General features: G+C 38.9%; 2 protein-coding genes across 4 annotated transcripts in view; one reads left to right on the plus strand and one right to left on the minus strand.

Moving 5' to 3' along the window:
* The window catches only part of MAP4K5 (mitogen-activated protein kinase kinase kinase kinase 5), a 144,301-nt gene extending 129,752 nt beyond the window's left edge, over positions 1–14,549 (minus strand). Inside the window, exons 1-2 of one of the 3 annotated variants that reach the window (XM_057542092.1) lie at positions 14,362–14,539; positions 13,936–14,152 (exon numbers count right to left, since the gene is read on the minus strand). In XM_057542092.1, the coding sequence (XP_057398075.1) occupies positions 13,936–14,043 (108 nt within the window). In that variant the 5' untranslated portion in view covers positions 14,044–14,152; positions 14,362–14,539. Of the gene's footprint in view, positions 1–13,935; positions 14,153–14,361 lie in introns of all 3 variants that reach the window. The other 2 variants (XM_057542091.1, XM_057542089.1) reach the window with 2 other exon arrangements.
* Positions 14,550–14,653: 104 nt separating this feature from the next.
* ATL1 (atlastin GTPase 1) overlaps positions 14,654–23,232 on the plus strand; it is an 89,122-nt gene continuing 80,543 nt past the window's right edge. The window contains exon 1 of the mRNA XM_007192829.3: positions 14,654–14,897. The gene's annotated coding sequence lies outside the window, so the exon portion shown is untranslated. The remainder of the gene's footprint in view (positions 14,898–23,232) is intronic.

The following is a 23,232-nucleotide window of genomic DNA, read 5'->3' on the forward strand; positions in this document are numbered from 1 at the left end:
TATCCCATAAGGGGTTAATATTCAAAATACGTAAACGGCTCATACAACTCAACATCAAAAAAAACACAAAAAACCAGATTAAAAAATGGGCAGTGGACTTGAAGTGACACTTTTCAAAAGAAGACATACAGAGAGCCAACATACATATGAAAAAATGCTCAATACCACTAATCAGAGAAATGTTAATCAAAACCACAATGTCACAGCTATCAGAATGGTTATCACCAAAAAGACAAACAAACAAATAAAAAGTGTTGGCAAGGATGTGGAGAAAAGGGAACCCTCATGCACTCTTGGTGGGATGTAAATTGGTGCAGCCACTATGGAAAACATTATGAAGGTTCCTCAAAAATTCAAAAATAGAACTGCCATATGATCCAGCAATATCACTTCTGGGCATGTATGTGAAGATAACAAAAATACAGATTCAAAAAGATACGTGTGTGCCACTATTCACTGCAGATTTATTTACCATAGCCAAGATATGAAAGCAACCCAAGTGGAGATACACACACACACACACACACACACACACACACACACACACACACACACAGGAATATTACTTAGCCATAAAAAATGAAATCTTGCCATTTGTGACAATGTGGATAACCTCGTGGGTATTATGCTAAGTGAAATAAGTCAAACACTGTATGATTTCACTTGTATGTGGAATCTAAAGAACAAAATAAACAAAACAAAACAGAAACAGATCAAAGAACAAACCGGTGGTTGCCAGAGGGGAGGGGGATGAAGGATGAGTAAAATAAGTGAGGGAGATTAAGAGGTACAAACTTCCAGTCACAAAATAAATAAGTCACAGTGATGTAATATACAGCATAGGGAATAGAGTCAATAACAGTGTGTAATAAATTTGTATAGTGACAGATGGTAACTAGACTTACTGCTGTCATCATTTTGTAATGTATAAAAATATCAAATCACTCTGTTGTAATCTGAAACTAATATAATACTGTAAGTCAACTACACCTCAATAAAAATTTTAAAAATAGGTAGGTAGGTAGGTAGACAAGAAGGAGGGAAGGAAGGAAGGAAGGGAAGGAGAGAGAGAGGGAGGGAGGGAGGGAGGGAGGGAGGAAGGAAGGGAGGAAGGGAGGAAGGAAACAGACAAAACTAAAACTACAACTACTCTAGAGATACTGTTCTATTAGAATCTCAGTTTGGAGGAAATTTTGGAAATGATCTAACTCAATCTTTTTTCTAAAAAAGCAATTTTCTTCTTCTTAGTTTATGGAGGTCATTTGATCAATCTCATACATTCATTTTGTAGGATAAATTTAGTTGTATAAAGACTTTTTATGATAAGCAAAATCTACTCTCCTATAATTTCTCCTCAATGGTCCCAGTTTTGGTCTATGAGATAAAGTTGATTGAGTCTATTCCTCCTATGACAAATTTCAGATATCTAAATTCATTGATTTATTCAGTAAGTATGTACTGATTTATTCAGTAAGTATGTATTGCCATTTCTATGGCAGTTAGGGGGCCTAGTTCTAATTTTAACTCTGCTCAGACAGAAACATAAAAGCTCCCTTCTATCTATGGATGAAACATGCTAACTTCTTCAACATGCTACATACAGATTCCAGACCCTTACCACCATTCTGATTACTATGTGTTTTGACTATGTGCTCAAAGTCTGATGTCCAACAAAAATGATAATAGTTAAAATATTAGATTCATTACAAAAGTCATGTTATAAGTCACTTTTCTTTCTTCAAATTTCTATAAAGTTATGATATTTTTAAAATTTAAAAATAAATGTTGAAAGTGTTATATTCAAAACACAATGCAGTACTTTATCCTGTGGTAAGAGTAAAGTGCTTCATTTTACTTCTATTATAAATCTTTTTGGGAAAAAGGGAGGTCATAAACACATATTATATACTATATAAATTATGTAAGTTTCAAGGAAACCACTTCCAATAAGATTATCAAACTTATGTCAACAAAATATAATAAGGGGGGAGCCACACATAGCATATCCTCCACATGAAAATTTAATATAAAGATTAGTCATTCATTATTTTTTCATTTACTCAGCATCCCTTATGCATCAGGTACTTCAGGTATGAGGGTAGTACTGGTGGGGTGACAGCAAAGAATTAAAGATTTATCTGCCTTGTTTGAGTTTCAACGGGACAGATTTTAGATCCAAACAGGGAAGTTTTCTATAGCACTTAAAAAGGAACCAACTGCTTCTAGTATATCATTATTTAAATATGTTAAATGACCCTTTGTCAAGGATAGGGTAGGGGACACATGTACTGTGTAAGAGGTCCCTGCCAGCTCCCAAATTCCTTAATTTTAGTGAGGCAAGTTATTTCCAAGCTGCCTTCCAGATCTAGACAGGTGCTCCCTCTCCCACAGAAGGAGGCTGTACTGCAGGGTTTGCCCCACTACCAGGCAGACATATTCAGAGTCTAAGGCCTGCCTGTTAGGGTGACCCCAAATCTGTCCAGATGACTTATATCTCAGGACACACTAAAGCCTTAGTATGTTAGGATACTTACTTGTCTTTGAAAAGAATTTTTCTAATCCTCTCCTAATACAGATTGATTTTATTAAAGGGAGCATTCCTTCTAGAGGATTACTTAAATTGTAATTATCTGGAGGCCTTCATGGCAAAGCAAAGGGAGAAAAGGGCTTGAGTTAAGATTAAAAGAGGTAGGGAAAAAACAAACATGAAAACGTAAGTGTAAAATAAGGTAACAGAAATACATTACATTACATTATTAATAATAAAAAAAAGAGGTAGGAAATATGTAAACTCTCAATCACTGCTGGTGGGTGCAACTATTGAGGGGAATAATAGGTCAAATTCACTAAAACTTTAGCCAGAAGGACTCCCCCAGGATTGGCATCTCTTGCCCCATGTGCAGCCACATTTTCATGCAGTGTGAAATTAACAACGTGGATAAAGATCTCAACACAAGGAAAAAAAGAAAATTTAATTCTAGAAATTTACTTAAAGAAATAATTAGATATGTGAAAAGAATTTGTTCAAGGATACGGATCACAGCATGCTTATAATAAGGAAATACTGGAGATAATCTGCTTGTTCAACAATAATGAATTAAACACTGTACAATGATACAAGGAAATAATACACAAATATTAAATGTGTATATCTACTCACATGAAAAGTTGTTTGTGACATACTGTTAAATGAAAAAAGCACCTTATCAAATATATATGCTATATAATATACTACATATAGTATGCTTAAATATATGCTTATATAATATACATTATGATCTATGTATGTGTCCTTAAAATGACTTTTTAAAAGTCTTGAAAGATATACAAAAACGTTCATCTTTCGGTAAAAGAGGTACATGTAATTTTTCATTTACTCCTACATCCAAGTTTTCGAAAATAAATACATATTACTTAAAATGTATTTTTTGAAAAGAAGGTAGGAAAGAAGGCTATCTATTCTGAGGCGAGGACAAGAGAGGCAAATAGGAAGGCAAGTCCTACCCATGGATCTACAGAAAGAAAAGGAAATTATTCCTGGAAAAAAAACATTATAGAGGACCCAAGCATCTCCACTATTATAATTAGGAACTAAAAAGCTTAAAATGCAAAAGTTGTTAATAATTTATTGCAACTTATGTCTATTAAAATATACTGTCATGCCCACATTGGATCCTTCCTGATATTGATAAGAGGTAGGTTTAAAAAAGAAGGACAAAAAGGCACAGGGCACCTAGAAAAGAGGGTGCATGTATGTGAGGGGTAACACACTGGTTCACAAGACATCCTTCTCAGGCTGTGACAAATTAGACATAGGCAAAGAGAAGTAACCAGCTAATGCTACAGAAGGTAGGCTATTCTACTGCCTGAAAGAATTAGCATTTTGTTTATTTTAACTTAGAATAGCATTACCAAATCTAGTCTATGGGACTCAGTTATCTTCGGTAACAATAAGTCTAAAGTTCCAACAAAATGAGCACAAGAGAAGGCACATCAGGAAGGGTGTCTAACAACCAAGAAAAAAACACTTTCTCTTTTTACTTATTAACATTGTAGGGTGGCTATGAGCTACTGATAAGTTCATCTCCACAGTAAAAGCAAGTCAAGCCTGGGCTCCAATTTGGAAGTTTTAAGGGTAAGAGTAACGACCAGGTGGGTAACCAGGAAATAGTACTTCTGAGAGTTGGTGCTAAGACCTGAAGCTTATATGCATATTCAAATCAATCCAAAAACTCCCTCACCTCTCAGCAGAGGGGTAAGGCTGCCAAGTCTCATTTGACCATCTGCCCATAATTTGCTTAGAGCTTATTATGTGCTAGACAACGTGTTAAAGGGCTATGTATACAGCAACGAATTTAAAGATGTAGTCCCGAGGCAGTTTGGTATAGTGGAAAGAACAGAGATCACAGAGTCAGAAGATCTCGATTCATGTCCTCACAGTGCCACCTACTATCTGTAAGATCTAGAGCAAATATCATACAACTTATGATACAACATAATATACATACAACATACAACTTATGATACAAGCAAATATCATACAACTTCTTCTTGGGTAAACTAGAGATGATAATGCATCTGTACCACCTACCTCACAGGATTATTGTGAGAAACAAGTAATATACTGATTATGAAAGAGCTAAACAAACATTAGTCACTCATTCATTTTAATCCAATTTCATTTTTATAAAAATGTTAGAAGGTGGGGGCCTATATGATTCATGGGCCCAAACACCTCCGAGGATAGACTGGTCTATCAGCCTGGCTTCCCACATCATCTTCTCAAAATCTCAGTGGGAGATTATGACATTTAACAGACATAGAGTTACACTAGACATCAATTCATCTTGCCTTTTTCAAAGAGTTATCTACACTCTCTAACTTAAATAGTACTTCACATAATTGAAAAGCAATAGCCTTCTACTAATATTCAAACATGTACAAATCAAAATAGTCCAATGCAGCCAAGAGAAAGTGCCTGCTCCAATTTATCTGATCTAGGACTAAGTTCTCAAATTGAAAACAAAGCCCTGAAAACACAAGTATCACTTGTTTATAAGTTAATAAGTATCACATGTTTCTCTTCCTGTGTATTTGGTCTGAAACCACAATTTTAAGCTAAGAGTGAAACTTTTATAAATTCTGAAAGGAAAACTAGAATAAGAAATCTAAGTCCATCTGCATTCTATCCCATTGTCTTCATCAAAAACAGTGGAAATGATGGTTAAAGTGAAAATACTGAACCTATGAAAATAAAAAGAATACTAGATACATTATAAGCCTAAGGCAGAGGTTGTATCTAAAAGTCAATTTTGGAACTAGAATTTATATACCTGCACCAGTGATGGCACTGTTTTATGTCTATTTTCACAACGTTGAAAGTATTTAAGACTTTTATAGTTTTCACAACATTTCTATGAAAGTAGAAAGGCGTTTTTAAATTATTTGCCTCTAACCATGATCCAGAGCTTCACATCCACCATCAGAACCATGGTCTTTTTCCAGGCAGTCATAACATAAGCCTACTTCTAAGCAGTAAGAAAAATAAATACAAAATAAGAGTTTAACCAGATGATTTGCAAAACGGTAAATATCCATAACAGAACACTTCATCCTAATAAAACATGTTTTATTTTCATAGTAACCTTTCACAATATTTAACATAATATCTAATTAAATAACTTTTAATAAGATATCCATTAGCTTAATAAAAAGCATAATTTTAAATAAGATTATTTCCCGCTGTTAACCTATTTTTGCAAGTTATTCACTCTCTCTCACCCTAACATGACAACCCAACAGTCTCTTATGTCAGATTACCAGGACACAGAAAGGATAGTATGTTCACACAAACTGTGTTAGAATCCAAAAAAAAACAAAGAAGAAGAAGAAGTGGGTGATGTTTTGATATCAAATGTCAGAGAAAGTACAAGCAGAATATACATCCATCCTCTATCACCTTCACATTTGGGGCCATTAGGCATGTCTATTTTATTAGCATTTAAAGATTAGAGAACACGAGTGGGGAAAGATATAGTAGAAGCAGCTACATATCCTTTGTTTGCAAAATCATGCTATTAAAAAATGACATAGAGGGACTTCCCTGGTGGTCCAGTGGTAAAGAATCCGCCTTACAATGCAGGGGACATGGGTTCGATTCCTGGTGAGGGAACTAAGATCCCACATGCCGCGGGGCAACTAAGCCCACGTGCCACAACTATTGAGCCCACGCACCTCAACTAGAGAGCCTGTGTGCTGCAAACCACAGAGCCCATGCACTCTGGAGTCCATGCGCCACAACTAGAGAGAGAAAACCCGGATGCCACAACCAGAGAGAAACCCACACGCTGCAACAAAAATATCCCGTGTGCAGCAACGAAGATCCCACATGCCACAACAAAGACCTGACACAGCCGTAAATAAATAAATAAAATTTTTTAAAAATTACCTAGAAATGGGTAACTTACATACAACTGCTGAACTTAATTTAAATCACAATGACTTGTACCCCTGCACAAGCCAATGAGATGCAATGGTGGCAATGACTGTGTCTCAGTTCTAATTTCTAACCCTAAGCTTACAATTTAGCTGTAGAGATAGGTTCAGGTGATTCAGTAAGAGAGAGATAGTTAAGACTTCCTCTGGTTACCCAGATATCCACTTGGCCAACTCCTTAGTCTCTGCGCAAATCTAACCTTCTCAATGTGGCCTACCCTGTCCATCCCAATATAATTCCTCAACCTGCCTTCCCCATCCCACCCTGGCAATCCTGAACCCCTTAACTTGTTCAGTGTTTTCTTCTTTCCACATCTTTAATCACCTTCTAACATATCATACAACTTATTTATTATGTTTATTGTTTGAGGGCAAGAATCTTTGTCTACATCGTTCACTGGTGTATTCCAAGACCCCAGAACAGTGTCTGGCACATTGGAGGCTCTCTATAAATACTGGTTGAATCTTAAATACTCCTTTCTACCCTGTCATTCCCCGGCTGCATTCCAGTTCCCCATTCATCAATGTGCCTCATCCTAACCATACCCATAGGGGAAAAACTGGGGCTGGAAATCAATGGAGGCTCTATTTCAGAGAAGGAGAGAGGGAAAGAGTGAGGAAAAAGAAAGGGAGGGAAGGAGGTTTTAAATTTATCGCCTACCTTGGTCCCCAACAATTCCACCCTAAATTTTTACATTTAATCTTCCTAAATTTTCAATTCCTCCCAAATTCTGTCTTGATTGCCTTCTCTGTGAAATTCCTTCTCTAAACTCAGCAGTACTCCTGGTCAATTGAGTGATAAGACAATTTTAAAGAATAATAACTGAAAAACTATAATCAGTCTCAATGGAAGAAAAAAAACAGAAACAGTGGAAAAAACATCTGTGTGTCTCATTTCTTTTTCCCTTCATAGCTAAGCTGCTTTAAAAAGTGGTCTACATTTCTCCTATTTCCTTACTGACCATTCACACCTCAACTCTTCTGCTCTTAATGAACCCTTTCAACTCCTTACTTAAATGACCACTATGTTGCTCACTCCTTCAAAACATTTTTATTGAGCACTTATTATATGCCAGGCACTATGCCAAGCTAGCTGACTCAGTGGTAAACACAAGTCCCTGGTCTTGCAGTTTGAGCAGAGAAGGAAGACTGACAGCAACAATGATGAGTGACAAATGGTATTATGTAAGAAGTCAAACAGCAGACAGATATGACCTTATCTAAAGGACAGAAAAGGCCTCACTGAAAATGCAATGTTTATAAAGAGAAATGCAAACAGAAGACAAATGAAAGACAAGAGGAAGACTGTTCTAGTTAAAGGAAATAGTACCTGCAGAAACCTGAAGGACAAGAGTAGAGCATATAAAGAACCGAAGGAAATTCAGTATGGTTAGTCTCAGGACAGGCAGGGCCTTAAAAGCCATATCATTCTAAGACTTTATTCTATGGACAAGGAGAGTACAAGGGAATGACACAAAACCTCAGATTTATATTTTTTGGAAGATGAAAACATTTGCCTTACTAGAGTGGGAGGAAACAAGAATGAACACAGGTGATGACAGAGAAGAGTTCTTGAAACTTGATTTCTATGGAAAGAACTTCGTCATAACATTTTGTTTCTTCTCAGACACCTTCAATACATTATTTTCTTCTGCCACTACTCTAAGACTACTGCCTTTACTCAGCTCTCCTACAAATGTACTCTCCTGGGTGACCTCACCTATACTACACAGGTACCACCCCATAAAGTGACAATGACTCCCAAACCTGTATCCCCAGTCCAGCTCTCTTAAGGCCAGAGGTGAGTTTCCTACCATACACTGGACATAACCACCTATACACTGTCATACATCCAAAACCAAACACAAGATCCAGACCCCACAAATTTGGTACTTCCTAATTCTGTTGATGGCACCAATGTAGTCACCCAAGGCAGAAATTCTAAATGCCACTGACTACCTGTTTGTCCCTCACTCATCACCAGGTAAATTTGATCATCTAAATCTATCACTTCCTTTCATCCCTGTACTTCCAGAAACTTTGTCTAATCCAGCCTCTACACCATGAGAGATTCCCTCCTAAAGTCTTTCTTCAGTTTACAGGAAGAAGTCCAAATTCTTTGCTATGACATACAAGGTCCATTATCTGGTCCTTTTCTGCCAGAAAATAGCTTTTGTTTGCCATCTATGGAATCCCTGCCAGATTTGGTCACACCAAACTTGGAAAGCAGGTGCAGATTCCTCAAGACTCACTATGGTTTCTCAAGCCACCAGGTATTTGCACACCCTATTCCCACAGTCTAAAATTTCTTTCCTGTCTTGTCCACCTGGAAATCACCCTGCACTCTTTTAAAATCCAGTGAATGTCCCCTCCGCTTTTAATCTTCCCTGGTTCACATCATAGTTCTCTCTCCTTTCCTCCCTTCCCCAGTCCCCACAAAAAACAAAGTTGGGCATATCTTCCACTTCACTTCTATTCTGGCACTTACCAAATTATGACTGCTTTTACATGTCTGTTTTCCTGACTACATTATATGTTCCTATATGTTGATAGTGTACTTTCTCTTTCTCGTGTTTGCATCCCCATACCCTACCATACAGTTGGCACTCAATAAGTATTTCTTGAATAAATGAACGTTTACAGAAGTGTTGTGATGTAACAAGCTTTGTCTCTATACAATGGGATCCTGGGGTAAGCTTTAAAGTATCAAAAGCCATTCCAGAATTGTGACTTCTGGCTTGGGGAAGAGAGAGGGAGGGCATATATAAAAAGGGGATTCATTACAGTGGACCCAGTTCATCCAGCACCCAGAGAACCCACAGAAGTGATATGACGGTGTGACACAGATTTCTACACAAATTATAACATTTAAAATTGCAAAAATTGGGCTTCCCTGGTGGCGCAGTGGTTGAGAATCTGCCTGCTAATGCAGGAGACACGGGTTCGAGCCCTGGTCTGGGAAGATCCCACATGCCGCGGAGCAGCTGGGCCCGTGAGCCACGGCTGCTGAGCCTGCGCGACTGGAGCCTGTGCCCCGCAACGGGAGGGGCCGCGATAGTGAAAGGCCCGCGCACCGCGATGAAGAGCGGTCCCCGCACCGCGATGAAGAGTGGCCCCCACTTGCCGCAACTAGAGAAAGCCCTCGCACGAACCGAAGACCCAGCACAGCCAAAAATAAATAAATAAATAAATAAATAAATAAATAAAATTAAAAAAAAAAATAAAAAAAATAAATAAATAAAATTGCAAAAATTAAAAATTGAAAACAAATATGAAACTCATAACGATTAACTAAATGAGAGTTTGTTCAATGGAGCCTTTAAAAATGGTATTTTTGAAGACTATTTAAAGACTGGGAAAATGATGGCCATTCCAATCAAGTAGAAAAAAGAGATACATCATGATCCCAATTTTATAAAAGCCATGTTTAAACATACTGGTTTAAAAACATTTAGGAAATAAGCCTGAAATAAACTATATTAAATTATTAACAGTATTCATCTCTGGTAATTTTCTACAACTAATATCATTCAATAAATATTTATTGAGCATCTGTCTGTCTGCTACTGTACAGTGAAAAGCAGGAGACATCTGTTCCTGTCCTCCTGGAGCTAAACATGTCACACTTTTATAATCAATCGGAAAAAGCAATACAGGTTAGAAAAAAATACATGAGATTGCCCACTCTAAATTTATAACCCACAAAAAATAAAAAAAAGATTACTAAAACTTCTCTGGAATCTAGATTGCGGACAATTTTGATCTAAATATTTGGATAAAGACCACCCAAATGGCTTGTACTGTTAACTGTGAACTGTATCATGATACTACAATAGTCCAGACCACTATGGACAGAAGGTAGGAGAGGCACTAAATCTCCAGGCTTCCTCTTCCTGTTAGAAGATTTAAAAATTAATGATAATTATAAATAAAATTTGCTCAGTTGAAATTTAATCCTTCATCTTCCACCACATTTCTTTTCTCTTTTGTGTTTCTTTCCCATCCACTATTTCCTGCTTTCACCCTCAATGATTTACCCTATTTATCTAAAAGAAGCTTTACAGTATTCTTCTTTCAACAGGGAATAGCCAGTTTAAGATTGAGCTCTCCCCTCTTGAGGAGTCTCAGGAAAGACAGGTGCTTCAAAGGGGATCTGATCTGTGTTTTTGAAAAACATAAAAATAATTCACAAAAAATCTCAAAGCTGTGGTACTTTTAAAGCTCCAGCTCCATAAGATAAAAAAAGAAGTAGGGATAATATCTGACTAGAACAGCAACTAATTTACCTGCATTATTCTTCACTGTAATTATTTTGCTAGTTTACATCACAGATTGAAATTCTTCTAAAACGTCCTAGGATTTTCAGCTCATCCTAAACACAGTGATAAATAACAAAATTACTCTAAGTGCTCTGAGTTAAAAACTTCAGCACTACAGTTTGAATGTTACATGTTTTTAGGCATATTAAGGAGTAAATATAAACTGATAAAATTCTATAGGACTTCGAATGCTGAAAATGGATATGCTATGAAATAGTTTTCCAGAAATATTTTTCCTGGAGGACTAAAATAATTGAAATTTGTAATAAAAATACATATACAGGATATCATAATAGGCATTACAGGAATATATAGAGTATTAAATGCTAACTTAGTGTTGTATATGCCCAGTAAGTATAAAGTATAAAGTATATGCCCAGAGAATTAGGGGACAGAAAGACTGATAGCCATTCATTCATTCATTCATTCATTCCTCAAATGTTCAGAAAGTACTTACTCTGTGCCAGGCATAATTCTAGGAACTATTAGAGATAGAGCAGTGAATAAAAGAGATAAAATTCCTGCCCTCAGAGAGTAGGTTAGTGGATTGAGATAGATAATAAACAAGAAAAAATAAGTAAAAAGGTGGGATGAATTGGGAGATTAGGTTTGACATACATACACTACCATGTATAAAATAGACAGCTAGTGGGAACCTGCCATATAGCACAGGGAGCTCAGCTTGGTGCTCTGTGATGACCTAGATGGGTGGGATGGGGGGGGAGGGAGGTCCAAGAGGGAGGGAATATATGTATACATAGAGCTGATTCACTTCATTGTACAGCAGAAACTAACACAACATTGTAAAGCAATTGTACTCCAATAAAATTTTTTTAAAATGACATTAGATGGTGATAAGTGCAAAGAAAAAAGAAGTAGGAAAAAAAGACTGAGAGGATATAAAAGCAACGAGGGAAGGGAGCAAGCCATGTGGCTGTCTGAGGAAAAACATTCTGAGCAGAAGCAATAGCCAGAACAAAGGCCCAAAGGTAGGAAGATGGCAACACTGGCCTGCTTGCTCTTCCTTATGTTTAAGGAAGAGCAAGCAGGCCAGTGTTGCTAGAAGAGAGTGAAGCAGGGTGAAGAGTAATAAATGAGGTTGGAGATAAGGGGGAGGGGCTGGGGCCTCCTGGAGGCTTTGAGTAAGGTAGGCTATAACAGTTGGAAATGGGGGTGGGAGGTGATGCCAGGTAATTAGAACAAAGGAAAACAAAGACAAGGAACCAGGGTTTTGAGGATATTTAGGAATTAGAGGCTGGCTTGGTGCGGAATGAGTATGCACATAAAGTGAGGGAGCATGAATGTGAGGGAAGGGGATCATTTGGGGGGAGGGTGTTTGAAAGTGGTGTATGATAAATATTGTCTTGATTCTCTGTTTAGGAGCTGTTGAAGAGAGAGATAGGGCAGGGAGGCACCAGGGTAAAAGGCAAGCATTAGCTGTCCCTTTAATATAACCCTTTGCTTTCCCTGGCAAGGATAAAATCCTGCTCCAGATAGTTGCTTTAGTTGTTATATTTATAAAGAAAAAAGGTGAAGGCCTTGGGATTTTTGTGGGGAAAACATTTTAAATTTTCTTGTAGTAGGAAGGAGAGAAAATATACAAGAATTGGAATTCAGATTATTGTATTATTAACATGAACTGAATTGATGATTACCAATTGTATGACTAACGTGAACCAGTGTAATACATAGTGAATCATAAGATGAAGGTGACTAAAAAGTGGGACTGAGAAGGCAAAAAGGAATTTCAATTTTTTAAAAAGCATTCCACAAAATGGCTAATCCATGAATAAACAATTAAGAGTTAACTACCCCTAATTCTACATAAAGAAGAGAATTCTATTATAATTATCTACTTTGAATTAAAATTATTCACAAGGCAAAAGCTGGAACCTTCCTCCCAATTCAACATCCCATACAGAACAGTACCTAGTACAGAAGATTCAAATGCTTGTTTAAAGAATAAAAAGCCTACCCATTACATTTCATCTCAATAGAATCAAACAGTGCTAGAACTGTCATAACACAACCTCAAATTGTTACTATTAATAGGGAGGATATTAAACAAAAACAGAAAGGTTAGGAAGAAGGGATGTTTTTTCTTCCATATTACCATATTACCTGTAAAAAACAACATACCCTAAAGGCTTCTACTGGTTAATTACCCGTATGACACAAGGCCATTTCAGGTATATGCAGGAGTGCTGTTTGGAATAATGGGATACCTAACATGATTAAATCCAATAAACAAAGCTGTTCCAAATCAAAGGAAATGCCCCTTGATATACCCATGTGAGTTGCATTAGTGCTCCCTTTTTGGAACAGAGAACAAAAAGCATAAGGCAATCTAAAACAATCTTTCCTCTTCATCCTTAAAGAACTCAGTGGATTTAGGGAACTGGGTTTGCTTCTCTATGATGTTTTTTTAAATCTCAAATTAAGAGTAACTCATCCTCATCAATTGTCTCAAATAAAGCAAACGAGTATAATAAAAATACAGCAGTTCTTAACCACTCTTGGTCACGGTATGTTATAAATCCCAAAGAGAGGAACTGCTAAAGTAGAAAAAGAATCATCAACCAGATACAAATAATGAAACTTCTGCTGGGAAAAGCATCGTTCTTCATAGGGTAATGTTTGTGCACAAGTCACTCTGACCCAGTATTAGACTGCTTACAGATAAAATTGAGAGACAGGGTTTCATAGGACTTCTTAAACCAAGATTATCCATCAAAAAGTTTTTTATGCAAATGTCGGAATGTCAACATACTTGTCTACTGTCTTCCAGGAAGCATTCTTCCATGCTAAGACAAGAATATCCTCAAGTGCAACTCCATAAGCGGATTCGAACTCCCTTGGATACCATAAATAAGCGTTAAAAAGCCTTTATACCACAAAAAAGTACTACGGTAGTTTGCAAAGGTGTGTTTAGTTCTGCTTGTTGGAGCGATTAGAGCAAGCAGTGAATAGAAGGTGCCCTGAATCGAGTACACGGAACCCGGCCGCGGCATCGCCAAGATATAACAATAAAAGCATCCTCCCCCCTCCTCATACTTCCCCAGAAAGTGGCCCTATACCCGGGAGCCAGCGGACCGCGGGGAGAGAGCACGGCCTGCCTCACCTTATAGACGTCCCCGTAGGTGCCGCTGCCGACCCTCTGAACGAGCTCGTAGTCCTGCTGCGGGTTCCGCCTCAGGATGTCCGCGCCAGGCCGCAGAGGGGCCTCCATCTTCGCTCAGGGCCCGGCTCCCGCCGGCTCTGCCCGCGGCGCCCCGATTCCCGCTAACGAGGACGAGCGGCGCCGCTTCCTAACATGGAACCTCTGCCCGCAGCTCCGCCTGCACGAGAAACGAGCAGAGGCTACAACGCCGAACGGCCCAGCCCCGTCCCTTCCGCCCGGCCGGGGCCAGCGAACCAGCGGGCCTGAAAGGCTCTCCCCGGCGCCTAGCCGCCGCGTTCCGGCCTCGGCCCTTCCCCCTTCCCCGGCCGCCCGCGAACTGCCGAGCCGGGTCTGCCCGCCCGCCGGGGCCCGGGACCGGCTGGGTACCTGAGGAGGGCGGCTCCACTCTTTGTTGAGCGCCGCGCCCGGGACCTACTTCCTCGCCGGCGCCAGCGTCCTGCTTCCCGGCGCCCGCCGGCCGCTCCAGGTTCGGCGCCGTCGCCGCCTCCCGCTGCACCGCACGTTCTCTCGCGGACGGCGGAGGGGCGTACCGTCGCCGCCGCCGCACCACGTTCTCCACCCGGGGCTGCGTCACCGGGAGACACGTTCCCGGCCAGCGTAGGTCGGCGCCCAGCTGCCGGCCCGAGCACGCCGGCCGCAGGGCCAGAGTGCCGCCCTGAGGCCTGCTCGGGACACGACACTCTCCCGGCCGGGCCGCCGCGCCCCCCGGGCCGGCGCGTCCTTTCCGGGCCCAGGCTCTGCTTCCCACCCTCGGGGCTTAAGGAAGCCCCCGGGCATTAGTGGGCCGAAGCGCCTCCGCTAAACCGCCCCCCGCTTTGTCAGGTAATCTTAGAAGGTGACGGCTAGAGGGAGAAGGGTGAGCACGAGGGCGAAGGGAACGCAGCCCTCCCAGTTCAGAAAAGGTACGTTGAGGGCACTGGGCCAGGTGAGAAGTCACCTGGCAGTGGGGCACCAGGGAAGGAGGTGGGGGAGTGGAGTGCCAGATTAACTAAGTCGCGGCACACCCTACTGCACCGTCCTGTTTTGCAAATTATTCTCAGTGGTATGAGTTTGAGGCTTCGCTGCACACCTGCGCAACCTGTCTTCTACTGAGTTTTCCCAAGACATTTCTGAAAGTCTGAATTCCTAGGTAGTCTCGATGGCCTTTATCCCTGTTGGGCACACGCGGTGTCTGAACGCGGGTATCGCTCCTTGGGTCAGGAGTTTTGCAGAATCTGAAACAAAGTCAGGGACCACAACCTGGTTCTGGCTCTACCAATTCCTCAGTATGTGACCTGGGACAAGAAAGACATCGTATTTGGCAATGTCTCCGTATCCTTATCTGCAGCATGAGGAGGATAAGGTTTTGCATCTGACACCCAAGGAAGTGTTTATAAAGCATTTTACAGGATTATAAAGAGGGTTCTCAAAATATAAAAGGTTTAAAAATACTTCACAATGCACAGAATATGAAACAGGAGTTTAGGGAAGTAATTTGGCTGATATTTAACAAGCTGTTTTGTAGTTTCAGTTCCAGTCTTGGTCTGAAGGTAGAAATAAAGTTGCCAGTTTGTATACTGGCAAAGTTATTTCTAGAGCCCTGTGAAGGTTTTGAACAAAAAAGCCAGCTAACACTTGGCCATTGCATTTAGTGACTGAAAAAATCACAAAAGAGCAAGCTGCAGATGTTGGCTTGTGGCTTTGAACATCCAATTCAATTCCATTCTTGGGCAATGTACTCCTTGTTGTTGATCATTGTAATCAATTGCATAATGTAGAAATTAAATTCACACCTTAACAGGACAGGGAATATATGTATTTTCTTGTGCTCCGTGCACAAAGGGCACTTATTTAGGGAACATAAGTAAGCTCAGACTTACATGCTCTATGGACAAAGCCTATGTGTTTGCTGCATTGAAAAAATTGTTGAAGAACAGTTCCTTCTTTCAAAGCTTCTTGGCACTTGTTTTGGTGGGCAAATACTTTTGGCTTCAATGACTCAAAATCTTTTCAAATGTTCTATTGGTATCCTAGTACTTATTTACTGTCATAGATTTCTTTTTTTCCCCCTTTGACCCTATAAGCATTGATCCTTTTTCTAGTCTGAAATTTATTTATCGTTACTTATTTATACCTACATTATTCCTCAGAGAATTTGAGGCAGCATACAGAAAATGCATACTATAACACAAGATAAAAATGAGGAAATAGGTATGATGTTAAAGAAAGGAAAAATAAGATACCAGAACAATACAGCAAATTGGCCAAAGCAGAGGGTTTCATAGTGTTTTTGAGATCACAGTAAACCAATTAATTGAGAGAGAGTTACATCTTTTCCTGATACTAAGAGTTTAGGAAAACTTACCTCATGGGCCTTCCTAAAATGGAAACTCTGAATTCCCAGTTTGAAACAAGGATAAATGTCTTTCTGACACTCCTTTAAGCATGTTATTCTTGAAACACAATGTTTGATTTGAATTAGGCAATAAAAAGTTTGAGGTCATAGGCTTCAACAAGACCCTGGAGTGCAGATACTTTATGCTGCCAGTAATGGCAGATCCACATGCTTTGATCATCAACCCAGAGGTGGCTAGCATGGAAAAAGTCAAGATTTTATGTGGTGGTTAAGAAGTGCCTGCCACAATCGTTCTTTTACTTGTACCACAGTTGTTGCAAGCAAAAAACATCTGCTTTATACTAACTCCAAGAGAATCTTTAGAATTTTTAAATACTGGTTGAGTTAATTTTATCAAGATCAGTGAAGTCATAGCTTGTCTGTTAAATATTTCATGGTTAGTAAAGAAATTCACATTCAATTTCCATAGAATAAGCATACAGTGCATAAATTTAATTTTACGTCCTAAACAATTAAGCACATGGTTTCAAGGTTGAAGGTAACATAACAATAAAAAGTTTTCAACTGAGCATAGAAGAGTTTCTTACCAACTACCAAATTTCATAATGCCAAGGTATTGAGTAAGAATAAGTATGGCTTGATATAACTGTCATATATTCTTTGTGTCTTCATAATATGACATGTTAATATATTCCATGTTTTCCTGTTATCTGCCTAACAACCTTTTATGGTTTGCTCTATGCTTTATACTGTTTTTCCCTTCTTTCAAAGTTCTTTAGTAAAATGCTAATTATAATCTGTGGCCTCTTGTTTCAATTTTAGCCAAGGCTTAATTTTTTAAAATTGGGGGACACAGGGACTTCCTTGGCAGTCCAGTGGTTAAGACACTGCGCTTCCACTGCAGGGGGCGTGGGTTAGATCCCTGGTCAGGGAACTAAGTTCCCACATACAGCACAGTGCAACCAAAAAAACAGAAAACAAAATGAAGGACATAAAATTTTTTTAACTTCTACCTAGGTAAGTTTCACAATTTAGTAACCAAGACAGAATGGCTAATTAAAACCCTCAAGTGTGACAAAACAGAGCATGAGGACAATAATTTTAGTATGGAACATACAGGCTTAAACAATATAATTTCCTGATGAATCTTCCAACATAAACTAGTTGCAAAATGTAATTTTATGTGATTGAGCTTTATAGGTTTGTTAAATATAAATCAATTAAATATTGGAAGGCATTTGCCATAATTATCATTTGGATTTTGAAATAGTTAAACTATTCTTTCTGTTACTAATGAAGATCAGTTGTCTGTTGAGGCCAAAACTGTGTTTTCAAAGTGTAGGAGAATTCTGTTTTGTTCTGGAGAGCAGTAGAACATGTGTCTCATTCAGAATCAGTATCAGGTCATTATAATGGGAGTTTTAAAAAGAAGAGTTGAGGAAGGCAGTGCACATCCTTTTTTTATGCAGCTTGAATTGATCATCTGATATGTAACTTTGATCCCCAGGGTGGTTTTAAAGTTTATATGAGAATTGATATCAGGGTTCCTGTATTCAGCTCAGTTGAAAAGCAACTCTTGGCTTGCTACCAGGGCTCGGCAGATACTAAACACCTGACCACAGGATTCTAAGTGATTTTGTGCTGTGAACTGCTCTTTAGGAACTGGGTTTTATCTGATGACTCATAAATTGAACATGGGCAGCAGAATTCCATTGTCAAATGGAAAGGTATATACTGGGGTGGCCTGAGCTGATCTGGAAGGCACAAGTAAAGTACATGGACTAACTTTCACTGTACCTGCCCCTACTTCTCTGCCACCCTTTTTTGAACCTATCTTTGGGCTCATAGTCATTTAGCAGAGGAAGGAAAAGCTTGGGCCTGGTTTATTAATGGTCTGGATGATACACTAGCACCAACTAGAAGCATAGAGCCACTGAATTATGGCCCTACTTCATAGTGAAGTGGACCTGAAAAATAGAGATGAAGAGAAATTTTCCCAGAGGGCATAATTTTGAATAAAACATCTGGTTGTCCTCTGTGTTAGGAATGAAAGATAGCCTGAGGCATGGATCTATACTGATTTATGCACAGTAATTAATAGGCTGGCAATAACTTGGAAAGAAGATGTTCAGAAATAAGGAAGTCAGTGGGAGATGTATTATGGATGGAGTCTCAAAATTAACCTGGAATGTGAAAATGTGAACCATTTGACTGCCCATAAGAGGGCATCCGTCCCAGTAATCAGGTATACAAGATGATCTGTCCTATGGATGTCAGTCAGCCTCTACCTAGTCACCCGAGTACTAGTTCAGTGGGGCCATGTGGCAATACGAATGGAGGCTAAACACGGATTCAGTGGCACGGGCTTCCACTTGCCAAGGGTAATACGGTTACTGCCTCTATGGTGTATTTAACTTCCTTACAGCAGAGGCCATTGCAGTGACCCTAGTAAGGTACTATTCCTTAGACAGACCAGTCAGTTACCTGGTGGCAGTTTAATTAAACCAGGTCCCTTTGATTATGGAGGGAAGAGCAGTTTGTCCTCATGGGAATAGATACATAGTCCAGATACAGGTTTACCATCCCTGCTTGGAAAGCTTCTACTAGTACCACAATTATGGACTTACAGAATGCCTTATTTCATCACTATGTATCACAAACAACATTAAATTTGAGCAAGAAGCTCATTTTACTATGAGGAAGTGTGGCAATGGAGTCATGCCCATGAAATTAACTGATCTTACCTCAAACCCATCACTTAGAAGCATCTAATATGATACAATGGAGGAAAGTCCTGCTGAAGGATCAGTTGGCTGAGAGAGAACCCCTGTGAGGATATGATATAGGATTTAACTCAGTAGCCAATATATATTGCCATCTGCCCCATATTCAGAATGCATGGGCCGAGGAACCAGGGGGTGGAGGTAGGAGTGACCCTTTTATTATTCCTAATAATTCACTTGAAGAATTTTTGTCTGTACAACCTTGACTCTAAAACATTGGGCTTGGTGGATCTGAAGGCCCTAGTGTGCAAGGGACAGATACTTTCCCCAGATAACCCAGTCACAGTTCCATTAAATAGGAAGCTGACACTACCACCTGGGCTATATGAGGTGTTCAGACCACTGAGCCAACAGTTAGAGAGGGGGTCATTGTACGGGTTGGGGTGATTGGTCTTAATTACCAAGGGGAAATTGGTTGTTGCTCGACAAAGAGAATAAGGACTATATCTGGAACCCCAGGTATGCACTAGGGTACCTCTTGGTTTTCATATGTCCAAAATTAGTGAACAATGGGAAACTGCAGCAATCCAGTAAATATAAGACCACCAAGGACTTGGATCCTATGGGAGTAAAGTTTGGATCGCCCTACCAGCTGAGATACTAGTGGAGGGTAAGGGGGAAATGGAAGCTATGATTATGACCTTGGGCATTCTGCTCAGAAACGATCCTCTTTCTGTATTATCAGAACCACAGTTTTGTGGACCTTTTCTGAGTGGCTATGTCCATTAAAGGAGACTGAGACCTTCCCCAATCTTAGGGGGTAAATGTCGATTGGCCTAGCCTCATTCCTCTTGTTAAGGGGATGGTTTAGGCTTAGACCATTGTGGACAATGACACATGAGGAAAAGCCTGCTGGAGTGCTTTTTAACAAGGTACACAAGACATAGACATGCCTTTTTCTGTCTCTAGGCATGGCTGTCTGCCTCTGATGGCTGGAATGGCAGATGCCGTTTTGGAACTATGGCAGGAGCCTGCATTAGAAAATAAGCCCACACACAGTATGGTAGAATGCAATCTTGGTCCTAGTGAAATAGTCTGCTTATATTCTCCAATATCCATTTCCCTTCCTTCTGTGGTATTAGATTCCCAAAATTTTAGTTAAATACATGGTATATTTATCAACTGCGTGGGACATGTATGGTCAATGGTATTTGAGGTGAGGTGATGTGTGCAACTTCTGGGTTGTACCCTCAGATTGGATATATCCACTTCTTCCTTTTCTCCCCTTCTACGTGGCTGGAATGAGGATGTGAATGTCCAAGCAGCCATCTTGGATTACATGATGGAAGTCCCAAGTTAAGGGTGGAAGAAAGTATAAAGAGGCCACCATATTAGCCCTGGATGGCTTACACTCAGATTATTTCCATGAGAGAGAAATAAGTGTCTTAAGCCACTGTAGTTTTTTTTACAGCAGCCAAGTCTTTATCCTAACTAATCCATGATGATGTTGCACTGATGAATGAACCACCATAGAACCAACCTGTCTTCAAAAAAATTATGTGACAGTAAATGTCCTTTTATTTAAGCCATTTTGAGTTACAGCCAAAAGCATTCTAACTGATATACTTTTCCAAGATTGCTAGTTATAGAGGGAAGGAGCAAGTTGGATCATCGATTACTGAAAAACTCCTGATTGAGAGTTTTTTGGGGGAAAATGAGCATGGTGAAGGAACCAATAGAAGAAAAATTAATTGAGGATATAGGAGGGAGGGATTAATTTTTGGAGTAATATCCCAGAGGAGTCAGGAGGAGAGAGGATCTAGAGTACTAAAGTACAAATACCTTTTCTTCTTTTTTTCTGATTTAAAATAAACTTGACTTTGACTTTTAAAACACAGCCTTATTGAGATATAACTCACATACCATATAATTCACCAATTTATATAAATAAGTGATTTTTAGTATATTCACAGAGTTGAACAGAATTGATTTCAGAATCAATTTTAAAACATTTTTATTACCCCCAAAAGAAGCTTCGTATTCAGTAGCAATTGCTCCCCAATTTCTCCCCAACCTCCCACCCACCCTCTCTAGCCTTAGGCAACCTTTAATCTACTATCTGTCTCTATAGATTTGTCAATTTGGGGCATTTTATATAAACGGAATCATACAATACGTGGTCTTTGTGATTGGCGTCATTCAGTTAGCATAATGTTTTCAAGGTTCATCCATGGTGTAGTATTTATCAGTACTTCATTCCTTTTTATGGCTAAATAATATTCCATTTTATGGGTATACCACATTTTGTTTATCCATTGATAGTTATTGGTATTTAGGTTGTTTCCACCTTTTGGCTACTACAAACAATGCTGTTATGAACATTCCTATACAAGTTTTTGCATGAACATGTGTTTTTCATTTCTTTTGGGTATATATCTATGAGTGGAATTGCTGGGCCAATTGGTAACTCTATATCTAACTTTTTGAGAAGCAGCCAGACTGTTTTCCAAAGTGGCTATATTCCCACCAGCAGTGCCAGTTTCTCCACATCCTCACCAACACTTTTTATTGTCTTTCTTTTTGGTTACAGTCTGAGGTGATGTCTCATTGTAGTTTTTCAAATTTTGATTTGCATTTCCCTAGTGACTAAAAACATTAAATAATCTTTTCATGTGCTTCTTGGCCATTTGTATATCTTCTATGGAGAAATGTCTATTTAGAGCCTCTGCCCATTTTTTTTTAATTCTGCTATTTGTGTTTTTACTGTATCATACTGATACCTCAGATTCCAGTTCAACACCACAGGGTTCATTATGTCCTTCCCCTCTCCTTATTATAACTTCATCTCCAAAAGCAAGAAATCTGGCTCTGATTACACATGATATATTTATACTGCAAATTACAGCAAATTACTGCAATTATACTGCAAACATAAATAATTTCAGAGTTGCTAACCTACGTATGTCCTGGGAGAAAAAAAAATTATGAACTAAAGAGCAATACTTGTATACAGTTTTTGTCTTTAGTCTTACAGCATACAATCAAAATACTATTTTCTAAAGCTCCTAAGGTTTAGAAAGCACTTCAGTGTAGTTATGTTATTCCCCTGTAATATAGTTAGGTTCACTTTTTTTTTTTTTTTTTTTACTGTTTGTTATTCCATTTTGAGTTCCTTCCACCCCTAGCCCCTTATCCTGATTGATTTATTTTTTTAAATTTAATTAATTTATTTTTTATACAGCAGGTTCTTATTAGTTATCTATTTTATACATATTAATGTATATATGTCAATCCCAATCTCCCAGTTCATCCCACCATGATTGATTTTAGTTATTTATTTTGGAGAATGTGAAACATTGCCATGGTTCTAACAGTCAGGGCTTTATGAAAAGGTTACGCTTAGAGAAGCATCAGTCCTCCTAATCCTTGCTACCCTATTCCCATTCTTCCATTGCTTCCGTCCTATTCTCACTCATCTCCTGTAGATAACTTATCTCATTGGTTTCTGGTTTATCCTGTATTTCTTTTGCACAGAGGAGCACATACATTTTTTATATGCTTTTGTTTCTTACAGGATGGGTAAAGTATTTGTGCTTTGGGGTTTTTTTTTTCCATTTAACAGTGTATTCTGGAAATCAGTATTTATCAGTTCATAAAGATCTTCTGTATTCTTTTTTATAGCTACATAGTATTCCATTGTGCACATGTATTATAGTGTATTTAACCACTCTCCTATATATGGGCATTTAGGTTATTTCCAACATATTACAATAACAAAAATGCTGCAATAAATTACTCTGTATGTATGTATTTTCATACTGTTGGAGGTATTTCTTTAGAGTAGATTAAACTTATGGTTTTAAAAAATAAATGTGTTCTAACAATGTCCACTGAAAGAGTCTAGAAACAGTGAAATTCCAGCTAGCAGTGAGCACAGCTAGCATTCAGATCTTGGTTTCTAAATTCCTTTTCTCATTAAAAGCAGCCAGAGTTTCTTGGAGGACCAGTTAATCCTAGTTCTGAGGCAGGGAAAATACAAGGGAAACTTGAAACATTTTCTTGTGCCAGAAAACAAGGAAAATGATCAAAGACAAATAGGACATGTTAAAAGGACACAGGTTTTAACTTGAAGGGGCTACCATTGGTCAAGTTTAGGGCAATTTGAGCATTAGAAAGAAT

This window comes from Balaenoptera acutorostrata, chromosome 3 (genome assembly GCF_949987535.1).
Source record: "Balaenoptera acutorostrata chromosome 3, mBalAcu1.1, whole genome shotgun sequence".
NCBI classification, from domain to species: Eukaryota; Metazoa; Chordata; class Mammalia; order Artiodactyla; family Balaenopteridae; genus Balaenoptera; species Balaenoptera acutorostrata.